General features: G+C 43.1%; 1 protein-coding gene across 27 annotated transcripts; it reads right to left on the bottom strand.

Moving 5' to 3' along the window:
* Positions 1 to 1,494: 1,494 nt before the first annotated feature.
* On the bottom strand, positions 1,495 to 26,436 carry LOC147031930 (uncharacterized). 27 transcript variants are annotated; one of them, XR_015054966.1, is made up of 8 exons: positions 25,828 to 26,406; positions 14,774 to 14,855; positions 13,970 to 14,164; positions 11,716 to 11,986; positions 10,890 to 11,045; positions 9,146 to 9,206; positions 8,082 to 8,153; positions 1,495 to 6,053 (listed from the first exon to the last, which is right to left on the bottom strand). XR_015054966.1 is itself a non-coding variant. In XM_085869164.1 (3 exons), exons 1-3 carry the CDS (start codon positions 25,836 to 25,838, stop codon positions 5,924 to 5,926), a joined length of 336 nt encoding a protein of 111 aa, XP_085725290.1. In that variant the 5' UTR covers positions 25,839 to 26,058; the 3' UTR covers positions 1,495 to 5,923. The 27 variants fall into 27 exon arrangements, 1 of the variants encoding a protein (XP_085725290.1); XR_015054950.1 differs by having other exon boundaries at positions 1,495 to 8,784; positions 25,737 to 26,408; XR_015054958.1 differs by having other exon boundaries at positions 1,495 to 8,153; positions 25,828 to 26,407.
* Positions 26,437 to 27,149: the final 713 nt, after the last annotated feature.

Raw genomic sequence — 27,149 nt, 5'->3', positions numbered from 1 at the left:
ACTTACTGACTTGTGAACCAATACAAAAAGATTTTTCATTTTCAACAATTTTCTGGAAGAAATGGTGCATCATTTGAAAAACATGCAAAGGTGCCAATATTTTTGGCCACGACTGCACATAAGAGAAACTCGGCAAATCCTTAAAGGTATGAACAAATAGTTATCCACCTTCTGAAGAGGCTTCGAATTCTGCTGTGAATACACACTTGGACCTGCATGGTCACAGCTTCAAATCAAGTGGTCATCTTAGAGGGGGGGGAGAATATATACATAAAAAAAATTATATATATATATATATATATAGTTTGTTCAAGGTGTAAAGAAATCCCATTTGAGAAAGAGTTGAATACCAATCTCTCAACAAAAATGGTGGTGTGCGAGTTAATGTCAAGTACGTGGGACAAAGCTACATCTATTCCACGTCGTCTGCAATTGCTACGTGATGCCCAGATTGATCAGCAGACCAAACCACCTTACCAACGTGTCATGTGGCAATGCTCAACCTTCTTCCCTTTTACACACATGTGACTAAGGCGGTGGTTTTAATCAACAATTAAATCCAGCTTTAAAAAAAATAAAAAATTCATTTTTAAATAATGAACTTTTACTAAAATTAATATAATGCTTTGGAACAATGTTATCATTCTTTTTGTAATTGGAATGCCATGCTGTGGAAGGACCTATTAATCTGCTCTCTACAACTTAACATGGCATGAGTTTACAACATAGGAAGTAAGGATTTTTTGTAGTTAATTAGCCGAATCATTGCAGATCATTTTGGTGTGTCGCACTCATCAGAAAGCTTCAGTCTAACTCCACAAAAACGACTCCTCATCCATTCAAAAAAAAAAAAAAAAACACTTACTCTGGGAATATCAAAATGGTTGAACAAACCTACATGGAAGTTTCTGCAGAAAAGCAAATATTCGTCGAGGGAACATTTTAAAAATAATATTAAAAAGGGAGGTTAAACTTCATTCCAACTGCATGATTAATTCCCCAACCATGAAACCATGCATATTTTTGGAGCAAATCCCACTTCCCAAAACAGGATGGTTTGTAGTCACTGCCTAGACTTCACAGACAATTACAAGAGAGAGGCACAGAAGGGTGTCCTAGCATCTGTCTACAATTGGAATTGGTGGGGAAGAGGAATTGGGGGGGGTGCAGGGAGGGGGAGCACCACATTTAGGCATTTGCGATTTACAAAATGTCAACCAGTCTGCTCTTGCTCAGGCAGCAGGAATTCTATCCGAGCGGGAAAGCGACGGTAGAGGCATACAGACCCCACTTGTGGCTTGAACTTAAAGGGGCTTAGGCTGCCGCCTTGAACTTTCCAAAACAAGCTGGCTGTGTTGCAGCGAGACTTGCTTTCCGCCCACCGGCGCCAAGGGGCTTGAAGCGCCTCACGCAAGCATGTCAAGTAATTGCACAAGGTAATTTATATACTTAGAAAAAAAATTTTTTTAAGCAACAATATCACAGGACACAGAGAAATATCAGATTGTTTTATTCATCGAAATCACACAATCTTTGCATCCTCTCAAAACACCTTTATGCAATCAAAAAGGCATACAGGTGGAAGTGCAATATGTTGCACAACATTTACACGATCCTCAAGTTCAACTTTGTATTGTGATAAAACAGAAACTCAGCTATTTGACCCAGAGATGAGCTTTGGCTTCAAGCTCGATCAATTCCATCATGGAGCAAAAGCGGTTGTGCCCAATTTGGTCAAACCAATCGTGCTTCACAGCACCATGGAGGACACAAGCTGCACTGATAATCAAGTGGTATGGAAACACCAGATTTCATAAGCAGTATTAATAACCTGGCATGAGGAAGGGGGGGGAAGAAAAAACAAACCAGCCAAAACATATGCACGTATAAACATGCACACATTTCCCAGTCCTCAAAAAGGAGGCTACGGAGCCTCAGGTGACGTACAAATACAATAAAATAAAACCGAGTTGCTTTGAAGAAAACAATTCAAACTCAGCAGCTCAGCAGAGGTGAACAATTAACTCAGGATGGACATATACACAAGGTGTCTTTCAGGAGCAATTTCAGAATCCCACTGAACCTGCATAGACAGTTAGTCTTGCATGAAGCTGATCTAATGCTCAAAATTATTGAAACCTCTCATGAGGTTGAAACCACAAGATGAGTTTTCACATTTCAGGCAGGTCAGTGGTCCGTTATATACCATCAATCCTCAAACACAGCTCTGCCATCCGACCCTCCCTATCCACCCCATGATGCACACGATCGTGTAACCGCCTACTGGGTCGTCTTCCAAAATCCAGGTGTACTGCACACCTCTTTTTTTGTTCCCCCACCCCGCCCTCGCTTCTCCAGTCCATGGAACAACCTTGTAGTGGCTGTTCTGTCACTCTTCCCTCCAGGACGTAAAAGCAAGCTGTGCACTTAAATCTCTTGTAATCCCAAATTCTGACCCATGGTCTTTATTACCCCCATTAAGCTTTCCCAACCCAACCCTCTTACTTGCTCGTTTCAGTGTTTCTCCCTCCTTGCCCATTCATTCATTCCCTTGATATTTCTCCCACTGTCAACTCTACCTCACTCTTCCATATAAAGAAAGGAGAAAATGGGGGGCGGGGGGGTGAGGAGAGTAGGGATTGGAATTCAAACAAACAAATGCAAGAATTTTTTTTTGTAAGTTCATGAAGAGAATGTATTTTGGCAGATATATGTTGGAATGGGCACCGTAATGTTGCCCGATGACGAGGGCATCAGTTACCATCACTTTGGATAAAATTACATCGGTTCTCACCGAAATAGCTTGCTTTTAAGGCAATGTGGTGCAGATCGAGGAAAGGGAGTGGATATCAAGATTGCATGTCCAATGTGACCGTTGGGAATGCAATTTTGAAGCACCGGCTTCATGGAGAGAAAGTCACATGATTGAACTGGCTATTATTTCCCATGTGCCCTTTCAACATGTGTTTGCATGTATGCTGATTGGCTACAAATCAAAAGGCATCTTGTTTCAAGGTATGGCTTTCGTCAAGTTTTAACCGGTGTTCCAAAATGGGCCAAGACTACAAATAAAACCGGATTGGTGGTGACTTTCAAGAAGTGTCCTGCCCATGTCATTTGGGGGACCAACAGGATATCTTGAAGGTGAGTATGCAGAGATACATCGAGTCTGCATTAAATTACTGCCTTGACGAGAAAATATCAATGGAGGAATTGAAACCAGACTAGACCTTGGTGCTTCACAGGCATGCTGTCGAATCGGTCAGTACACCATTTTTTTTTTTTTTTAAGAGATGGGTGGTGGAGTGGGAGTAAAGTTAGCCATCCAATCTGCATTTGCTGATGGATGTTAACAATCCCTCAGTGCATTTCAAAATAAGTAGGCCATTGTGTAGTCATACCCCAGCCAAGCACAGAATTCCTTCCACAATCTCTGGAGGCACTGCAGCAGCATAGCTGTGCCACCAGAAATAGCAGACATGCGTAGCAAGGTGCTGCTGCCCACTCATAAATGGAAACCTGATTTAAAAGAATAAATTTCACAAATAAACAACCAGACTCGATGGCATAATGGCAAGAAGAGAGATTCCTCCGATTCCAAAAGGTCAGCGGTTCAAACCCTGGCCCAATCATACCAAAGACAAGATGGTATGTGTTGCTTCCTCGCATGCCACTCAGCCTTTGCAAAGGATAGAGTATGGACAAACAACCATAAAATAGTAACAAGATGTCAGGTTTGAGTTTTTTTTTTTTTAAATAAATATAAAGAGTCAAGGCTCATGGAAGAACTAGTACACTGAACACATTAGTAAGTAACAAGCCAAAAGGAACAGGAGAGCAAGAGACAGAGGAGTTGGGGCAATAGAGGAGGGCAAGGGAAAAAAAGGAGGGGAAAAAAGATGGATCAGGATTGGGGAGAGAGGTAGGAAGAAGTTTCCTTCTGTATCCATCCTCCCTACTCCATTGTTTGTCCAATTCTCTCTATTTTGTCCTTCAACTCCACTGTTGGTGTCTCTACCACTCCCCCCCCCACCACAACGGTTCCTTTTGCATCCTGATCCATTTCCTTCTTGCACTTATACGAGCCTCAACTCTGTATACAAAAGTCACAAGTTGGCAACCATTGTACAGGCTTCATGGGCCAAATGGTCTCTTTCTGTGTTGAAGCTCCTTGGAAGGGGCATCATCTATTATATATTGTGAACCATGGTGTCCATACAGGCATTCATCTGTCTCTTATGGCAGCTGCTTCTTGCACTGCATTAAAAAGCTCAACATTCAATTTTGAAATGATGGGAGAACAGGCACGAGTAATGTTGATGCCAAATCTTATTTCACAACCAGGAAATTTTCCCTCTTTTGAGACAAATCCAACCTGTGCCGCCCGATGTTGCACCACCATTTTGCAGTCAGCAGTAGAAGCTCCAACCTTTGGCTCTGTGTAAAACCAAGAGTGCAACATAATTGACCTTTTTAATAGTCCACAAAATATTAAATAAATCAACAGATTAACTTAAACTTCTCTTCACTGGGGACAGATACTCTTCCAAGTTTTGAATAAAGCAGCACAAATCATACCAACACACCCTGCAATTTTTCTTTTCCTGGCACAATTGCTGCCTTTTGTCTTGATATATTTCTGAAAGCCAATTCATAAATCAAGGAAGGATGGATGAGTATTTTCACATGCACACCCACTGAAGGTCATCAATACCTACAATTGCAAACTACTTTAGAAACCACAATCATGTAAAAGTTGTGTTGCTCGCAGTGCTGAAACTCATCTTCTTCTGTAATAGACGACAGAACTATTTCATGCATTAGAAAATAATTGGAAAAGCAATTTTATAGCATTGACAAATATGGCCATGGCAAAAATGGAATCAAACATTTTGCAGTTTGGTCATATGACCACGAGTCAGGAGATCACAATCAGTCATGGCCCAATTTCAAACCAAAGCAAGACAGCAGCATACACTATGTAGCACCACTCACACCTTGTGCATGGAGCACAGGGGGCCTGGGCCAGGGTCACATCACAGGCTGCAGGAGCGGCTGTGCCACTGACGCAATGCCCTCTGTAGGTTAGGGCAGGAATTTGTAATTTATTCAGTGCCAGCAATGGCTCACCTACTCTTCACGAAGGACACCGTGGGATCTTTAACATTCACCAACTAATGCCAGCAAACAGGACGCCCAGTTTCACAGCACACACATCAAAGCATCACCTGCCTGTGAAACACCATGACAGTTTATAGCTTGGATGAGACAAACCCAGGTCAGACAGCTTAGAGACGAGTGTACATACCTCTCAGTCACCCTGCCACTCACACTAAGGAAACAACAGTCAAGTCCATCAAAGAAAAGGCTGTGCTGATTGGAAGCGATTATCTTTGGGGGTAGGGGCCTTGACATGCAATTCAACAGCAGGAATGGCTCAACTGCAAGCTCAAACAATACCACATAAAGCAGTCACCTCTTTCACTCATTTTGAATTCATTGTTTTTGCACAACTAAAAGGTCACAACTACCCAAAAGGCATTCACCAGATCTCGAATAGTAACCTGATTTGTGGTCTGGGCCACAAAAATGTGCTGCGAGTTAACAGGCAACTTTGATCGAGCATCAGCCACATGTATGGTACAAACTCATGTGTACATATACACATGTACATACACGAGTTGAGGAGGTGAGCTGCAGTTTTGAATCACCAGTAAACATGATGAAAATTTCTTACCAAGAGCTCTCTCATGTGAAAGCCTGCAGAACATTTAATACTTCAGGTACTGGTAAACTTGAGCCAAAGCAAGCAAAGCGACAAGTGCCAAAAAGGTAGTTTGAAAACCGCTCTCATTTCAGCTTGTTAAGTGTAGCAATCAAGTTAATGCCCCTTTCCTGCAAAGCTTACAGGGAAAAATACCTGTTACAACGCCTTTTGGAGAATGGCAGTGCCATTGAAAGGATCAAGCAACTTGTCCGGACATGCATGCCTCTGGCAAAGAAGGGGTTTCAACGAAGTCAACAGGTGCGGTTTCCTCACACACCTGCTGACACTGATCCACACCCAACACAGGCACCAGCAATTAGCTTTCCACGACCTACAAAACTACGCTCAAAGTTAAAATCTACAATAACACATCTACTCATTGCTGCCAAACCATCAAGTTGTCCATTTCACATTTAATTCCTTCATGGGAAGGCACCATGCCAGAGAGCAGCAATTACCACATCAATTCATGCATCACCATTCACAACCAACCCTTAATGACCAAGCTATGCGTTAAAACACCATCACAATCATGAAGTTAAGGACGCTCTGATCAGGTAAGTTGACCCCTGAAAAGTAAAATAATAATAATTTTGAGATGTTTTTTTATTTTAATTTTAAACCTCTTCCTCAAAAAGCCCAAACTTTGCCTCAACTCCACATACAACAGCTATGTAAAATACCAAATATATATCACTCCCCTCTCCAACCATGTGGGACTTTCTCCAAATCACACCTGTTCGTCGTGTGAGACAAAGTAGTCATAAAATGGCAGTGGCACAAGATGGGAACAATATGTAGAGGCTAAAAAGACAATACCACAAACAGCCAAAACAAGCTTAGTCGAGGCCTGTTCAAGTTAGTCACTTAAATGACAAAAAATAAGCAGTACCGTGTATTTTAAAAAGTGCTTCAACAAGCAAAACAACATCAATGGATTTGCACCACATTAATGCACCTTACCATTCGATTGTCAAAACCGAACACACTGGACACTACATTACTGCCATCAATTTATTCAAACCTCCATATTACAGTAAAAGCACTGGAATAGTCAATATAAGAGTTTGCCAAGCATTGATTGCTTCCCAACAAAATCACATCCCTACCCTAATAATTCAGAAATTATTTTCCCTTAAATAAGCCATGGAGAAGGGGGTGGGGGGGGGAGGGGGAGGAATAAAAAAAATAATAATAAAGGAATCCTGGTACAAAATGCCAACAAGTGCCAGTTGGAAAACGTGTGCACGTGCAGACGTGTTCAGCCAACTACCTGGAAAATCGAAGTGGCATTTTTATTTTCTCTTAGACAGGGTTTGCATATCCTTTTCATGGCCATGATTATTCCCACATTAATGGGGTTAGCCAGGGTAAGCTTGGCCCAAATCTTTCACGAACAGGCTGGCTTGGCCTGACGGTCGACTAAAGTTCGGGCAGGGATCTGCAATTCATTTTGGGTGCCAACAAAAGCTTACCCACTCTTCGCAAAGGACCACATTGTGATCTTCAACGTCCACCAACTAATGCCAGCAGACGGGATGCTAAACAGTCATCTTGCACCTTCACCATAGTCCAAGTCACTGCTCCTGCATTGTACTTGCATCTCCCCTCTGTCTGACCCTTTCTGGAGAAAAATTTCACCCGACTTTCCTTCACAGCACAATTTTCTAGCACCTGCCTCATGTGAGTCACCCGAACCTCTTATCAAAAACCTGTATGGACTCATCCTTTCCAGCTCACTAGTCAGGTGGTCAAGCACCCAATTAAACAGAGGGGATAGCAGCCATGGGATCTTTAACAGCTGCCAAGTACTGCTGACAGACAGGGCACCCAGTTTGACGTTCATCCGAGAGACAGCACACACATTGACAAATCACCCTGGCTGAGAAACACGGGATGACAGTTTATAGCTGGGTTGGGATTAAAACCTAGGCTAGACAGCTTAGAGGCGAGTGTGCATACTTCTAGGTCATCCTGCCAGCCCTTTTGAGTTTGCCTAATCAAAGTACATGTTTACTTTACCATTAGGCGATGATGAGGAAGCGAAATGACATCACAGTTCAGCACTCGGCCAAAACATCCTCTGCCTAAAAGTTCACTTTTCCATCTACAAGTATGGGTGCTCTGTAGTTCATGAAGTTCCTGCTTGGGGTTCAGCGACTTGTGTATACATTCAATTTAAACTGTCCTGTTACTTCAGAGTTTGGCACCAATTTGTATTTTCACCCTTTTTCTATGAATCACACACCACACACGGTCCACTTGGTCACATTCAATTGTAGTGCTGTTATTCTGAATAGGCTGCAGAACATACTTCCGGCTTGATGCGAGATGACTGTAGAGACTTTTTGAGGGGCCTCGAGTAGGCGATTATCACACTCGTAATCTGCAGACAAACAAGGCCACCAGAAAGCCCAAATAAAACAAGTAGGAGCCAGCCGCAGCATTATATAATGCAGTATGTGTGGTCAACACGACTGTGGCCTTGTGCAAAGGAAAGGGGTTGTTTTGAGCAGCGTGTCATTTCATTGGGCAGACCGAGAAATACTTTGGAAAGCAGCTGGGAAGAGGAGACTCCTGTGAACATGTGATTACAATCACTCAAATGCAGCTGTTAAGAAATCACAACTTCAAAATGGCTGGCAAGCTGCCTTTGTTCTCATGCACAAGTAGTTTAAGAGCAAAGACAGATGCATGTACACAAAAATAATGAAGACATTGAAAAATATAAAATCCAAGTTGGAAGCACAAATTTCATCTTCCATACTCAGCAAAGAAAGCGATATAGTCAAAGTTAGATCCTCAACACAGGAGCGCAAGGAAGGGACGTAGACACGATGTGAGGAACGCACCTGCTGCACACCAAACCCGGATGCCTGTTAGGAAGCACGGCAAGATATTTTTGGAGAGCAAACGGCTATGAGCAGGTCGTGATTCATTTGCATCAATCTCCTGAGGTTTATTTTGTTTTTCAGTAGAAGCATGGAAAAGGCCATTTGGAGGGGTGGGCTGTTGTCCTGCCAAAGCAAGAAAATGAGTAGGAATTAAGACAGTGGAGGAGAGCCAGCCCGAGTGCAGAACTTAGCCACTGTGAACAGGATAAAATACAGCAGTGTTCACAAGTGAGCCAAGCCCCGCACCAGAGGAGGCAAAGTCCTTCAAAAAGCACCGGATGTCAAGTGGTGGTGGTGGTGGTGGTGGTGGTGGTGGTGGTGGTGGTGGTGGTGGTGGTGTTGCACAAAATAGGGGTTTCCTCATTACATAGGCACTCTGAACACCAGAATCTGAAGAGGCCAATTTGGAGCAAAGTTCAGTTTTCACTGCATTTGCCTCTTGCAATAAATCACCAGGAAGCACTTTCAACTCAGGGGCCGCTACCTTAAACCATGTGATGCTCCATTAATCCTCAAACGGTCTCAAGACTGGCCTGGAATCAAATCTGAGCAAGAGGAAGGAGGATGAGAGGGTTGGAAAAAAAACGTTGCAAAACTAGGACTGCAAAAAACGTGAAAACTTCAGTGGTACAAAAGCAAATTGTACTCGGTCTGCTTTGTTATGCTTTAAATACGCACCATGTTCAACAAAGGCATTACCCTCACTTTAAAAAAATAAATAACTGGACAAGCACAGAGGAAAGCACTTGCGTTTGCTTGTCAATCATTGACAAATTTTACAACGTACATGAGCATGACAATAGAAAGGCCAAGACGTGAGGAGCATGGGGGGGGGGGGGCAGGATGAAGGTATGACAGTTATACCGTTAGATTTAAGGATAACAATAACCTGCTAATAAAGAAACAATACGAGCAGAATGCTGTCAGAAAACTCTCGAGTGCTGCAGCATCCTACGTTCACGTGGTAATCCCTGGCAATGTGATTTTCATTACAACAACACAAATCACCGTGCCAGGAACCCACACGCACGCAACCCAAAAGGAAGCAAAACTATGGATCACACGACAAATAACCACCATTACAAAACAGTTACACAGCTGCAGTAGCACAATTGTCCAAGAAAATGGATAACAGATAAAACAAATGTACAAAACTTTTGTTTCATTCTTTTAAACAGTCATTGTAATAATTTGTGTAACGGACATCTTCGACTGTGAAGTGTTTATTACCAAGCATTGCAAAAGCATCTTCAAAACAGCTATACTGTAATTAAAACACGTGGGGCATTCAAATGAGCTCGACGAATGACGTACAATTGCTATAATCAAGTACGAGACATAAAATGTATTAAAATATTGACCAATTACATGCACTTATCATGAAAAATAGAACCCGTTGGCGTTTCTTGGAGTGTAAGAATCTTGGTTGTGGAACTTCTTGAACACCCTTTGTACTATCGTATTTTCCGGTGTATAAACTGCACTTTATTGAAAAAAAAAAAAAAAAGGTAAAAGTTGGGGGTGCAGTTAATACACGGGTATAGAGAAGGGCAAAAATAATAATAATAAAGTCTTAAAAACGATCAATGCCAAATTTCAATTTTATTCCAAATTAACTTTTTCTTTTAGCATTCAGAAATGCTGTTAAGCTCAATTTGACCAGTTACATTTTGAAAATTTGTTGAGGTTAAGAGTGTACAGAGTTTTATAAATAGTGTGCAGAAATTAAAGTCACGCTCAGAAACATCCAGAAACGCCCAGGGACACGTTTTTAGCAAATAAATACTTTTTTGTACCAACATATTTAGATCTAGATTAGAAAATAAAATGATCAATATCTTCCTTTTTTTACGAGGGTGAAAAACATGAGTGCGGTTATACACTGGAAAATACGGTATTTGAAATGAAGCTTCCAAATCTATGCCAGTCAAGATAAACCATGGAAATAGCTCCTCAAAACGAAATATCTACATATGTTGCAATTCTGCTCATGGTCAAAAGGTTGCACAACATAATAAATTTGCACTACTTTGTTCTTTTTAACATTTTTTTTCAGTTGCTTCCACAAGATGGATTGCACTCGCTTGTGCACAATAATGCAAGAATGCCTGCAGCAGAAGCATTTCACCCAAAGGTCTTTGGTCATCATTTCTTGCAGCTTTTAAATTCAAGTCTTAAAAAACCCCAACATGCCCTCCCTTAATCCAAGAAAACGCTGCTGCGGTCACCTTTGCGTGCGACGGATACGAATGGCACACGTTCCGGAAGCATGCCGTCCAAGGAGACAGGAATGGAGCGTTCAGCATTTGGCAATGTGACAAGCTGGGGTGATCTCCCTTTTAACACCTCAAACCAACTTGCCCAACGTCGAGGAATGGCCAAAGCTGCAAGATCAAATTGCAGGCAGTATTGGTTTCCCGACACCGTGGGACAACCCACATCGAGGTGGTGACCTGACCAAAGTGCATGGCTCTGACACAGCCACGCTTCTCTCCACTTTCACATAGGTTTGGAAGTGCAAATCACATGCCATTCATTCACACAAGTCTGCCTTAACCATATCAATCAAGTTTTGCCATTTCCACTTTCAAACAAAAGACACCTGTGCAAGCAAACAAAATACCAAGTTTAAAGCTCATCCAAGGACAGACTCCTGCACATGAAAGTAACCCAGTGAAAACACCACCCATGGTGATGATAGTGCAAGACAAATTAACAAGTTTTGCATCCCTATAGCTCTAATATAAATCATGGCAGTGGTGATTCAATAATGTATATACAGTACTGTATATTATATAGGAAATCTTTATATTCAGAGATCACCAAATAAGCACAACACTTCCGGGGAGAATCAGCTCACAGTAAAGCCATAGGTATTTCAAAGTGGCACAAACTCAAGGTGTGTGTGTGCGCGTGCGTGTGTGCGTGTGTGCGTGTGTGCGTGCGTGTGTGCGTGTGTGTGTGTGTGCGCGTGCGTGTGTGCGTGTGTGCGTGTGTGCGTGCGTGTGTGCGTGTGTAATTACATGCGCCTGAGCCAAAAATTGACTCAATTACCTCGGAATGCTAAATAAGGCCTTTCGCAGATTCACTGTGTTCAGTGTTTCGATTCGGTTTGGCTCTATGGGCACTTCTGACCTGACGATGCCAGCACAAAAAAAACGACTGAAATTTTTTATTTTCAAACCAATTTTCAGCATTTAGACAAAAGTGGCTCAATTTCAAAATGGTTAATCTGAAATGCAAATCGGACTCATGGAAATATTGGAATACGAAAAATATCTGTACCACGACCTGTTAATACAATTAGGGAGTGGCAGATGTGGACCTGTGGAAAAAAAATATATATATTTTAACCACCACACACACACTTTAAGCTTACCCTATACATACATCAACATGCCCCAGATACGATCTTCCCATTAATGCAAAGAAGCAGAAGATTTGGGCAGAACGCGCCTGTCCAAAAACCTTCGGGCCTTCCACAGAACGACATGGTACAAGGTTTTTGCAGTACAGGCTGAAAGATAACTTTTTGGATGACTTGATCAAAAAGTTCTCCAAATCTGTTTGTGCAGAGACACCTTTCTCACAAATAAGTTTCAAAATATTTTTGGCTTCTTTAAAAGCTTGGTTAGCAGTTTCATGGTACAGTCCTTATCTGGAATGTTGATATGCCCAGGTCACCCCCGTGAACTTCACAACTATTGGTGTATGCACATGCGCACAGAGCAATATGGGGCGGATCACATTTTGAAAATCATGTATTACACCAAAATGTGCTGCACCACATGTCACACAAGGTCTCAAAAAAAAAAAAATAAATAAAAAAAACATTTTTTTAAAACTTTCAATGAGGCCTTTTGGCCCGAATTACTATGGTGCACTCCAGGATTAATTTTTGCTACAGTTTTAAGCATCACTCTTCTTGGTGGTTTACTCAAGTCGAAATAGCCCAATCTTGATCAGGTGACCCATCTTGTCAAATATATGCACGTTTGTGTGTATGTGACAAAAACAAACAAAAAGCGAGTTGACCATTGTACATTTAAAAGCCAACCATCAAATCAAGTTAGTGATGGTATGCTGGTGACCAGAGGTCAGATAGATGGGTGCACAAATCCAAATTTGCCTGGAGGATTAAACCTCAACCAGCCAATCGCATAGAAAGGACACCGATCACTTTCTTAAAAGATCAACCAAATACGAATCAAACTGGAGAGTTCATAAAAACATTACCCAGCACTGTCTTAAGAAACAAGGACATGGGCAAGATCTACGAGCGGAACATTTGATTGGCTGCGAAATGACGTAAAACACCAATATATTTTGTTCAAGTACTACTGAACGGAAGGGTTTTGAAAGTGCCAAAAGGATATTTGTTTTGAGTGTTCAAGTATAGAATTCCGATTCAACACGTTATTCATGCGTTTGTGTCCTTCATGAAGTCACTAAAACAGTACATTTCCTGTTTGGAATGACTTTCAATTTTGTTTGACTGCCAGACAGACAGAGTTAAAAAAACCAAACCAAACCAAAAAATAAAAAAAATAAAAAAAATAAAAAAAAAACTGAGCATGTGCGATTTGTTTTCCGAATCATCTTCAAAATACAACATTCAAATGAAATCAAGTGGTACCTCGATCATAAACCGACATTTGTCAACAACAGAATGCATGAACCAATTGCTTAAACCAGCTTTTCACTTCGACTACATGAGGGCTGACAAAAAAAAAAAGAAAAAAAAATAGGTATGCTAATTTCATTAAAAAAATGTCGTACTCAATGAGAAAGTGCCAGGTTGAACAATTTGGCCAGACCTGTACAGTGGCAGAGTAATCAAGAGAAATGGGCAATCCAACAACCCAAACAATATGCAAGAGCATGGTATTTCAAAGCATGTTACCGACACACCCATCTCAGGAGCGGTGGACAGGCATGCAGTCAAGCAAATGACAAAAATATTCCAGACATAATGGTGAACTGGAAAATAAGCAGCATTTGCTCATTGGTTATGGCTGACATTCCTCAAGAATACAGTCACAGTGGCTACTTGTTGGGAGGAAGGAAAAAAAAAAAAAAAAAAAAAAAAAAAGGAATCAATGTTTGTACAACTGGCAAGCTCACAATTTGTCCAAAGTGGGAACAAATCCACTGTGTGCTGCACGACTGTTCATGCAACTGAAACCGATGAAGGTGAACGAGTTTGAAAAGAAAAATAAAAAGTGAGGGAGCCATATTCTTGCAGTTAGAAATCAGGTGAAAGCAATGCGAAAGATGCAGATGCATAGATTGCAGAGTTCCAACTCACCATAGTAGGAAACTACGCAACCACAGCGCCACACCCTTTACACCAATATACGCAAATTCTGTGACTTTCGCCAAACCCAGCAAAAGTATAATCAAAAGGCCTTCAAGAATGTCGATGACCAAAGTAAATAGCAAACATTTGTCTGCCAGTGAAAGCATAGTCTCCAATCCCAACCTGAAGCCAATATCGAGAGGCCTGTACACAAACCGAAAGACAATGCAAAATGAAGGTTGACAGGAGAAATGTTAAACTTCAAAGAGAAGTCACACATGGAATTTCACATGCAATGTGAGAAAGCACACTATCAGCAACCACTCCCCACCATAAAAATAAAAATAAAAATAAAAATGGAGGGGGAGACCCCAAGTTTCCACTCATGCTCATGACAGGCAAGGTCTGAAAACTACTATTTTTGTTGGCCTGCACTCTTTAGATTCTGTTTTTACTCATTTTCCAACAGTCTATTACTACTTTTATTTCTAGTTTTGCTTCCTCTGCCAGTCAGCGTTTGAAGTTTCGCACTCTTGCCTTCATCATGGTGCCCTTCAGCTTTAAAAAGGCATTCATCGACTTATCACTAAAGCAATCAATGGAGAAACAGCACTTTCCAGGAAGAGGACTTGTATACAAACTCACTGTCAAAGTCCACAAGTGACCATTTGCCAACCTGCCCCTTTTGGGCAGTGTGGCCACGGTAAGAAATAACCACATGCAGACTGCAGATACACTCAAAATATATGGAGAAAGTGTAGAAGACATAAAAATGCAGGAAAGGGTTTGGAGACTCATGCAGGCCCAAAATACCTCAAGTTGAAGTTAACTGAAGGTGGTGAGCAAGATTTCAGCCAGAAAAAGCACCTCAGTGCCACTCGCAGGAAATCAGGAACTGGCAAAGCACCAATTGTATTAAAGTTTTCCCCAAGTTTGAAGATGCTTACATATCAGATATCCTTTAGGCAGTTCCACCATATACACATCTTCAGAAAAATACTGACACCAACAACCAGCCATACCGATACTATATATGGTATACCAAACTATCCAACTATTTAACCTAATATTCTCACCATCCCTACAAAAGGTCTAAAAATGCGCAACAGTCAAGAGTCAGTACACGCCCCCTGTCCCCCATCCTGTCTCCCCACCACAGCTTCCCTCCCTGCAGCCTGGCGTCCTTAACTGACCCTAGCTGTTTGGGAATCATGCAGAACGATGGCAACTTGCTTGGAATAACAAAGAAAGCAAAAAACCCCAGAAAATAATAAAAAGTTGCACATCAACCAAATAAAACAGCAAATGTTTGGATGCTCTCCTCAGGTGCACATGCCATTGGAACAACCTCACTGAACTTGAGGAATTTCAAACTCAAACGAAACAGCACAAAAATAAGCATTTGGACAGTGATCAAACATGCATCACTTTCAGAACTCTCCCTTCCTGCACCCTTGGAAATAAGAATTACTTCACAAAAAAAAGGAAAAGTCCAAATTTTGAAAAAAATGACGATACAATCATCGATGGCAAGCTGGATGTTTGGGATAAGAGTGGAGGCTTGTAACCAACTGAAATAGAATGTTTGGACAGTGGCACTCCCTTACAAGGCAATAACAGGCAAGACCGAACTAGACTGCCGTACAGCCTTCACTTCCACGGCTCAGGCAGCAAAAATGGCAGCACATTAACGAGACGGACGGAACAATGAATGCTCCCTTCAGTCACACAAAGCACTTCCTTGTGCTTTCCTTTCATCGTATAACATACTGTGGTTACCTGCGCTTAACCATACATACTCGGCAGGGATGGGCATTTAAATTTTTTTTCTTTTTTAAAACCTACAACAAACAATCGAAGACCTTCCTGGAAGTAGAAATGAATCGAGCTTGTGTGGGCTCACAGGGAAAGGCCACAATGGCACAAGATTGCACAATTTATGATCCTGAATAAATCTCCAGTCAGTTTAACCCCCCTCCCAAAAAAATATATATACAATTAATTTTTAAAAATAAATAAATAAATAAAAAATATAACGCTCACCTGCACAGTTTCCATAGTGCGATTCAAAGCAAAAAAGGTTATATTATAAAAAAAAATTTAAACCTGCTCGAGTAAACCCACCACTAATCATTTCCACCTTATGGGATCAGCTTGGAACACATTTTTGGCCAAAATCTTTCAACAGGCCTGTAGTTGGACTGAAGGTGGCAGGAATTTTGAATTTGTTCAGGGTGCCAGTGACGACTCAAATCTTCACAAATGACACTGGGATATTCAACAGCCACAAACAACCTGAACCAGCAGATAGATTCTCCAGCTCAACATTCTTTCAAAGGATGACGCACACATTGATAGCTGGATTCTGCATGTGGAATGGCACAGTGAGTTTTTAGCTGGGCGAAGATTAGAACCCAGGCAACGAGACAGCTCAGAGGTGAGTGCATTGACTTGCACAAATTGAACCTCAAACAATATATTGTGTGTGTGTGTATATATATATATATATATATATATATATATATATATATATATATATATATATATATATATATATATATATATATATATATATATATATATATATTTGCGAATTCGCGCCCGCCGGCGGGCGAACGGCCGCATAACTTGAATCGCGACACGTCGCCCACCGGACGGACAATTCTGTCGTGACCCTCTCGGACCAACGCCGGGAGCTAGTCATGGGTGGGCCTTTCGACCTCACCACAATCGTGCCAATCGGCCACCCGCGTAGGATAGCGTTGTTCGCCAAACTCGACCTACCTAAGTACCCACGCGGATGGTAAACTGGGCGATCGTACCTCGCCGCAGGTCGACTCCGGACATGAGCCGCTTTGGCGGCCCGTTCCGTACTATCAGGATAACCGAGCGGTGTTATCGTCGACCTGTACGGTTCAGATTAATTACCGGGATTGTTGCATCCACTACGAACCCCTTACGTGAAGCAGGATGGAGAGTCAATAGAGAAAAGCCAAAGCGAAACAGGCACAGTTCAACAAGCAAGCATTTTATTTCCTGGCACACGGAAAGCACGTATATACAGCCATACAGAATCAAAATTCACATAAAGCAAATGTAAGAGTTAAAACCGACTAGGTGCACAAATGGAAACACTGAAACAGTTTTACTTCACAGACGGCGCCAACACACATTTACACAAAAGCAAAGGAAAGAAGCCACCCTCACGGACAAGGAGGCAGACAGGCCCGTAGGCCAAATGTGCGCGTGACCTGGAGGAGCAGCCAGGTCCGCGAGACCGGGGAGGTCTTACCCGCGTCCTCGTGACGAGTTGGCGGGCAAGCTGCAAATGTGGCCGCGCCGCTGTGCCCCAACTCCGTGCCCCTTGCCGGGTTTCGTTGGCACCACGTTTGGGGTGGGGTGGGAACGGGGCCCCCTTTTGCACTATCTCAGCGCAGGGGAAAGGGGGATTTGTTGATGCCCTGGGGGAGGGGAGTGGCTGGCTGGCTTGGTTCCGCGACGAGTCGAGCGATCCCCCACACCGCAACCTCGTCGCCGACCTTCCTGCCTCAGACCCGAGCTCCCTCGCTTGCAGTTCCACCGCGCGCACTCGACTCCACTCCGCCAATGCAACGCTCCTTGTCCCCCAAGAGCAACCTCTCGACGACGCTCTCCAAGCAACTCCAAAACTCAACTCTTTTGCATTCGCCTTTTGATAGGCGGCAGGAGCAGCCGATATGCAAATCATAGGATCGGAACGCGATTGGAGGCGGGGCCACGCCGACCCCCCCCCCCCGGCCACCCATTGGTCGGGCAAAAATGGGCATGAACTTCTCCTGATCCTAAAATTTGCATATACACACGCTTGGAGGCGGGGCCAAGCCGCCCCGCGCTCGCCAATTGGACAGAGGAGAAGTGGGCGTGAAGCGTTTCTGATCCGAATTTTCCCCTCGGAAAGGCCGCCATTCGCGCTCGCGGCTTGGTGCGTTCGGCACCAATCGCCGAACGGGCCTGAGAGAGCCCGACGTTCAGTGTTCACAGGTGGTGCGGGAATGGCCGTGGAAGCGATGATGTGGGATGAATTCGTGAAGGTAAAGGCGAAGGTGGTGGAGGGTCTTCTGTGGTGAGGGTTGGCGTTGTGGTTGTTCTCGGGTTGGAGCGTGGTTGAAGTTTGTGACGATGGCTGGCGTGGTGGTTAAGGTGGTTGTTGTGTGATGGCGGTTGAGAAGTGGTTGGTTCAAAATAACGACAGAAAAGAAATAATGGCTAACTCAAAGCGGCGCAGCCCGGATGAATCACATAAATTCCCTCTATACAACGGGTTTGGGCTAACTACACATGTACCTCTGAAGATATCTCACCTGAGGGTCCTTTATAGTGTAATGCGAATTTCCACAGCCGTAACAACACACACACACACACACACACACACACACACACACACACACACACACACACACACACACACACACACACACACACACACACACACACACACACACACACACACACACACACACACACACACACACACACACACACACATTGTGGGCCAGGGGACAGTGGCGAGAACGACCACGAGGTGGGGAAAGCTTGAGTCGTCTCCCAAACGACGAATTGTAGGTCGTCGCTCGGATAACTCCGCGAGCCGGCGGGTCGTTTAACTGACCGTGGTCGCCAATATTTCAACCGAGTAGCGTAGGGCCTATTTATCTACAACCAATTTACCTAATTAACTGCACGATTTCGACTACCAGGGAAACCACGCCCTCGGCAAGTCTTGCTCAACAGAGTCACTCTACCAACTGCGGTAGAGTTCCAACGACCGACTACAAACTCCAGTTCAGGTGCAGCCGAGCAGAAACTGCCAAAGCCGTGCTGACTGTAATGAACGGATTATCGGGCATAAAAACCCGGCTAAACTCAGATCCGAACCATGCTGGACAAATGCAAGAAGGGACAGAAACGAACTGGGGGAATATCTAACAAGTTTTATTTACTGTAAATGAAGAAAAAGCAAGACAACACAAATATGCAAGAAGTATTTACAATGATCCAAAAACACTTATTCAGTTCTACTTAAAGACAGGCTCACATGGACACACACACACACACACACACACACACACACACACACACACACACACACACACACACACACACACACACACACACACACACACACACACACACACACACACACACACACACACACACACACACACACACACACACACACACACTCGCAGCCGTGGAGAGACAAGCTAGGGGTCAGAGTTCGTTTGGTTACCTGGCCGTCGGAGAAAGAGGGTACTCCGCGATGCGGCGCCTGACATTGGTCACTGGTTTGGTCCCCAGTCGCACGTGTGGGACTCGGGTGGTGAATGGCCGGGGTCCATGGAAAGGGGGGGGGGGTCGGGTCGCTCTTCCCTTCCTCGTAAAGGGCAGGCAGAGACGTTCGCCGCCTCGACGCCCACCAAAAAAACTTTTCAAAAGAAACTTTAAAAGACTCCAAGACATCAAAAAGACCACCCAAGACCTCAAAAGACCCGCTGTCAGAGTGCTTGGGAATTTATCGACCTCCCTCAGCAGGGAGAGGCCTTGGTGAACACACCTCACTGTCCACCTCTGATTGGACAGGTCCTATGGCCCACCTTTCCGGTGCAGGGCCTTGGCATGTCAGGTCAGGTCAGGTATGGGAGCATGTGCCAGAACAGCACATCGGAAGCACGCCTTGACATGCCAGAACAGCACGCCTTGGCCCCTGCCGGGAAGCCCCACCCAATCTTCCACGCGGGTTCACACCCAACGAGCAACAGTACCAATGCTGCACATAACTGACTTTTGGGACATCTATCTGTATGTTGAATTCAAATGGTTTCCAGATCCGTAACACATTATATATATATATATATATATATATATATATATATATATATATATATATATATATATATATATATATATATATATATATATATATATATATATATATATATATATATATATATATATATATATATATATATATATATAAATATATATATAAATATAAATATAAATATAAATATATATATATAAATATAAATATAAATATATATATATATATGAGGTGCCGCGAGGAGGAGTGATGCAAGGGCCACACCAGCCATTTTGGAGTTGATGCCATATAGCAATATTTTAACCCTTCCCCCATCATCATATCATGAAGAAAATGTCACATAAACACTCCTCCATATATATATATATATATATATATATATATATATATATATATATATATATATATATATATATATATATATATATTATTGGCTGCTCTTAGAGCAGCCTTATTCTGGACATTTCCATCTGTCTGCCTGTCCACGAAACTTTGGTCAAGCCTTGGGGCTAAAGCACTCAACCGATTCCAATGAAATTTGGTAGGTAGGACCAATATTTCTGGGAATCGTGTGCTTTCGAATAAGGGACCCCGAGCCCGAGCAACGGCCCTTTAAAGTGGTCAAAAAAAAAAATTGAAAAAAAACAAAAATAAATAAATCGAAAAATTGAAGCTTAGAGTTCTGTGCGCAATCTATCTAGCTCCCTTCATGCCAATTTGCAGCCCTAACAAAAAATATTTGTAGGAGATTGGTTTTAGGCGAGTACATGTCGAACATTTCAGAAACGGTTAATTGCGAATAGCTGAGAGAGTCTGATTTTGATGAAACTTGGGTGAAATATGTACAATGTGGCTAGCATGTACACAAAAAATGAATGGTTGCTATGCACACCTCCGTTGCGTAGCAACAGCTAAAATACTTTATCGTACACTTATTGTGGACTGTACAAAAAAAAAATCAATACCTCCGAAACTGAACCTCCGAGGGACCTGTTTTTTGTGCCCAAGGAGAATGTCTCACAGCATCATATGAAAAAAATAAAATCTTTAGCGAATAGATAAATGGAATTACCAGGGCTGCCATTTGTTAGAGTCTCTTTCGAAACATGCCTGAAATTTCACAAGGCAGGTTTCTGGGCACAAACTAAGAGGGCTGTGATAATCATATTTATTGTGCTAAATTGATCGATAGCATGTACATGAATATTGGCTAGTCACGTCAGCCAGCTTTCCATCGAGAGTGAGCAGCCATGTCACCTACCGGCTTGTATATACTGTTCACTGTATAATTTATATGTGTGAATAAACCAAAGCCTCAGCAGATACCACACTACCCCCAATCAGCAATCACCCACCCCTTCACCACCCCCACTTAAATCAGTAATGAGAGATGGGACAATGGTTTTGCTGTGACGATTACGATCCAAGCTAAATAAGAAAATATAAATATCGGATGCAGCGCAAAGACCAAATGATCCAAACAAACTATCCTTGAGATTCAAGATTACAACACTCATCTCCAAGGACAGGGCTACTGAGCCACGCAAGTGAGCCATAGGCCAAAAAACCCCAAACACAGCGGCCTCGTGGCTCATGACAGCATGGAAAGGAGTGGCAGTTATATCAAGAGCTTGATGCCAGACGGATGGACAAGCTAAGAATAAACTCTCAAACGAGTTTAAAATGCCACAGATTGTTATTCACTTATTACCTAATTTGAAGGGAACTTTCATTGCATTGAACTAAGGTTAGGGAAAAGAAAAAAAAAATCTGAGTAACAATACAAACATCTAAAATTTGTTTCAATTTCATGACAATCCAGCAGGAGCAGAAAAATGTATTTCAAACCCCAAACAAAATAAGCGAAGATTGTTTCAATTAAAAATGATTCAACAATTGGAATGTTGTTAAAACACTCAAATAACTCGATCACCACAGAGGTTCATTTGAAGGTGGTCAAGTCCCTCAAACAACTTGGTCAACAATCAGTCAAGATCAGTCTAAAGCCAACCACACATCCAAGTTGGCCTTCAAAGGAAGCCACTGACTGGGCACCCTCCATCATGCCAAGCAATTTCTTGGCAAATCCCAACTTACAATTTGAGGCCTTCATCCGCAGTTTGATAAGTACTACTCTCTCCATCATGCTGACACCTATGCCTCATACCTTGCACTTGAGGCAATTATAAAAATAAAAAAAAACAATAAATAATAATAAAAAATGAATCTCTCGACAAAGCCCAATCTTTGCATCAGTTACTCACACATCAGACAGGTGACTGTGTCCTTCGTCTTCAATCACCACCTTTCTGCCCTTTCAGTCTCTCCTGGCATATGTAGTTTGCCAGTAAACCCACTTCTGGTGAAACTCCCAAAATCCATGCACACTGCCACACATTTATTTCTTTTCTCACCTGTGGAACCAACTTTGTCTACTCAACAGCATTCTTCCATCCAGGGCTTCAAGATGGCTATTCACCTCTTTCTCAAACCACACTCATCTTTTCTACATCCCTTAATTAACCATCCCCTTCTACATCATTTTCTTCACCACACTTCCTTCCATTTTGATGCATTCCTGCTTCATCCATTCCTCTTTATATCCTTGCTGTGTTTGAGCTCATCTCTCACATATATATATATATATACATATATACACACACACACACACACACACACACACACACACACACACACACACACACACACACACACACACACACACACACACACACACACACACACACACACACACACACACACACACACACACACACACACACACACACACACTCCTCCCTCACCAACCATTCTTCTTGCAAGTGTCCGTTCTGTGTCCCTCAACCCTGCTGTTGGTGCATTTCTCAGCTGTCCACAATCTTCCTCATTCCACTTGGTTCTTCTGTCTTGTGGTTTGGCTCTTCCACCACCATCGACCTGGTGCATCACCACCCCCCCCCCCTTGCAAAAAAATGAACTAGATCCATAATTTAAGAATTTAAAATTCCATAACTTCCTATTCAGTTGATCAAGTAGTAAAGACTTCTGGAGTACAATAAGAATTCTCACAGCGATTAATCAGGCATTTTCAAGGGCAGCAAAGATATTCATCAGACTGAGGTTTCAGTGTGCGATTCGACTTGTTCTTGCATCACAATGAGACAACTTTACAATTGCAAGCATGGAAAAAAATATATACCAGCCAAACCTCAATACCATAACACATATCTTTCCATCAAGAATACTCCAACAAATGGCAAGCTTTCATTTATCAAAATAACACGTTCGTTTTATCACGAATACAAGAAATTATTTTTCTCCAAAAAAACAGGCTGGCAAGGTGGCCAATAGGTGCACGCACAAGCCTTCAAGTTGTCGAGCCTGGGTTCGAATCCCAACCAGGCTATAAATTGTCATCCCGGTGTTTCACAGGCAGGCGATTCGGCAATGTGTGGCGTCCCTCAGACGGACGTTAAACGGGAATCCCATATGCTGGAATTAGTTGGTGGACGTTAAAGATCCCACTGTGTCCTTTGTGAAGAGTATGTGAGCTATCCCCAGCACTATTAACACATTCCAAATTCATGCCCCAACCTTGGTCAAATGTCATGCCTGGCCAGCTGGTTCATGAAAGCCTTGGGCCAAGGTTACCCTGGCCAACCCCACAGAAGCATGGCAATAATTGTGGCCGAAAAAAAACTTTTGGCCAACAACAAAGCTATGACCAAAGCCAGGTTATTTGATAAACAAATAAATGGGTGTTTCTGCAATTTTAGCCAATTCAAAATAAGAATCTCGCAGTGTGTGTAAAACAAACAATTACATATCAATTAGCACTTCAGGGGAATGGGAGGATAGCAGTGAGGTACATGCACTCGCCTTTGAGCAGTTTAACCTCAGTTTGAATCTCAGCCTGGCTGCAAACCACCGCAAGGTTTCACGCTGGGAGACGCATCAAATGCGCGCTGTCCCTAGGAAGGACTCGTCTGCTTGTACACGCTAAAGATGCCAGGGTATCTTTCACAAAAAGTGGACGAGTTATCGCCGGCACCCTGAACAAATTACAAATCCTTGCCCTGACAGACTACTGGTAAGGCGACAACAAATCACCCAGAATAACCTTTGCCCAGGAACTGCTTTGGCAGCATGAACGCTCAAGTCAAGAGAATGGCATATATAGATTACGATTGATGTTTCAGCAGCAGAAAGCTTCACATTAAAATTTCAAAGGGGGTTTACATGATGATGCGCGCACACACACACACACACACACACACACACACACACACACACACACACACACACACACACACACACACACACACACACACACACACACACACACACACACACACACACACGCACACACGCACACACGCACACACGCACACACGCACACACACACACAATCAGATTTTTTTTTTTAAACCGGAGTGCACAAAGTTTGCTGTGCGTTCTGCAAGAGCAATTTCTCTCCCTAATCAAGATTACACAAGTATCATGTATCTCGTACAAACTCAAACGTTTAAAAAATTTCAATAGAAACACGAAGTAAAACCAACAATTGATCAAACATCCCATACTCTTGCCACCATTGCTGCCACCAAAGCAGTTTTTGGGAAAGGTCATGCTGGGTGCTTTGCTGTTGCCTTCGCAGCACTCAGTACAGGCGGTATTTCGGAATTTGAGGATGCCGGTGCTAGCTCGCCGACTCTTCAACAAGGACGCCGTGGGATGGTTAATGTTCACCAAACGGGATACCCAGTTTAACGGCTATCCGAGGGATGACATTGATGAATCACCTTGCTTGCGAAACACCGGGTTGGAAGTTTATAGCAGGGTCGGGACTGAAATCGAGGTTAGACAGCTTAGAGTCGTGCGAGTACTTCCAGGTTGTCCAACCAGGCCTGTACCACTAAACCCCAACTCAAAAAAAAAATTAAAAAAGGTCACCCAATTAATACCTCACACTACCCTCAAGGGACAAACACCACTTGTTAAAAATACATTTTGACGGTCGACTTTCAAAATCGAGGTAAACTGTGAATGTCCCTCTGGAAACCATCCGGGAATTCCTGCCGTGGCACACGGCCCAAGAGGTTTTTGCTCCAGACATTGCCAAGCAAAAGAGAAAAATCTGTTTTTCCTGCCGAGCAATCACACACACACAACACAGAGAGGGCGCCGAACCCTTCCATCTCAAATAAAATTTAAAGCCACCACGTTACCCGTTCATTAAAAACAGCCCAAAACGCCCATGCACCAACATAATCAGCAAGCCGCCAATTGACATGCGGCCAAATGGGGTGGGGGCCACCATCATGATTGTGTCATGTCATGTCATGTCATTCAAGCACATGGGTTAGAAGGTACCGCAAAGCACGTGCTACAGCTGAGATCGCTAGATAGATAAACTTACAAACAGCTCCAAGAAGATCTTCATTCAACAAGTCATTGGAGTTCATCTAGTTTGATATTTTTTTTTAGACACAAAGTCCCGCACGAGGCCAAATTTGAGGAACCACAAAGGTTGAAAAATAGGAAACTGGACATATTCATTCGCCTCGATGACCACTGGCGGATTAAACGGTTTTTACAAAGAATCTGCAGCAACCAGTTTCGAGGGCGAATGTGTTGAGGTTTCATTAATTTAAAAAAATAAATAAATAACTAAATAACTAAATAAATAAATCACGTTTATCCACACACGGATCCATTGATAGGAAGCAGCGTGGCGCGTTTTGGTTTCTTCGAGTTCGTCTCAGCTTTGGAAATAAATAAATAAATAAAACAAGGCCACGATATGATTATACAGCGAAGTACGAGTACGAGTACGGCTCCATAAATAGAAACGCCATGAACGTCTCGGTAACAGGACGAGGGCGACGTGAAGTTACCACAGAAATTAACAATTACATCATCACACGTCTCCCCATAGATCACACTCCGGTGTCCCACAAACAGGCAAAGCCGTCGGCGGGGGGAAGCGACCCGCGAAACGCCGCACCTGCCGGTCATTCCCCGGGACTCCAGCGGCTGCGCTGAGGAGAGGGTGGGCAACAGTAAGGCAGATTAAACGCGGAAGAAGGGAACAAAGAATCAAGGCTCAGGAGAGAAAAATAAAAAAAACAAATAAATAAAATAAGTGAGGCGCCATATCCAAAATGCTCCTCGCTGGTCGTGTGAACACCAGCGACGAAAGCAGTCGTCCTCTTGCCCAAAAAAAAAATTCGCTCCCTCACATTCTTTTATAGTGACTGCACGGGCGGTGGCAAAGCACGTGACCAGAAAAGCGGCGCTCTTATTGGCGGACGCTCAAGCTTTCGAACGACGGAGTTCGCTGCGAGCCAATCGGCGCGGTTTTCCGGCGTTTCCCATCGCAACGGCGCATACAAACAGCGCGCACAACCGCAGTGACGTCTGGACGTGATGCTATCATCCGCTACGCTCCTCCCACCGGCGCTCGTTGTCACAGCAACGTGCCCTCCCGGCGTGACGTCACGCCATTCAGCGTCTGAACCCCACCAGCCAAAGACACAATGAAGCCGTGAATTGTATTTTCGAGTATTACACGTGCATTTGGACCCTCGTCGGGCTCAGCGTCGGTTGTACAAGACGCCCGCCGGGTGCTGAATGTACCTCACGTTCATTCAAGGAATGACCGAGTTATCAATGCAGGTTCCGTCATGGATTCCCCCCCCCCCAAACATCCCACTTCCTTAAAATCCCCCACCCCGCCTCAAATTGCAGAGACTTCATACGTACCACACGGTACATGCTCCGTCATGAATCGCTCGCTGAATGTTACGATTAAACCGTTTCATATTCGATAACACAATGTATGTCTAATCAGCCAATTAGATGCGACATCCGATATCCATGAGTACGATTATATTGCATAAGGATCATGGATGATGGAGGAGTTTGTGTTGCTTGTATATTCAGAGCCATCCATCCACATGCCTGACAGATAAATCAGACATCAGTAGACGTCGATTGACTGTACACGTTAACATGACTTACAAGGCCATTGGTAAACAATGGACAAACAACAATTTTTATTATTATTATTATTACTAGTGCGTGGCCGTACGTGCAAAAAATAAAAATAAAAAGAAGAATTGTGACGTCATAGCACCGTGTCCAGTCATTGGTTTGGTAAATAAATGGCCATAACTTGGGAACCACTTGTCCGATTAATATCAAACCTTGAAAAGGCACATCCTCAGGGCCCCAGCAATATACCTGGCAAGTTTCAATTAGATTGGACCAGTGGTTGTTGAGAAACAGCGGTCACAGACAGACAGACACACAGAGATTGCTGGAATT

This window comes from Eptatretus burgeri, chromosome 2, assembly GCF_056783735.1.
Source record: "Eptatretus burgeri isolate ZD-2024b chromosome 2, Ebu_testis_v1, whole genome shotgun sequence".
In the NCBI taxonomy this organism is placed as follows: Eukaryota; Metazoa; Chordata; class Myxini; order Myxiniformes; family Myxinidae; genus Eptatretus; species Eptatretus burgeri.
The sequence above is the reverse complement of the archived record's forward strand: the minus strand, read 5'-3'. Positions and strand labels throughout refer to the sequence as shown.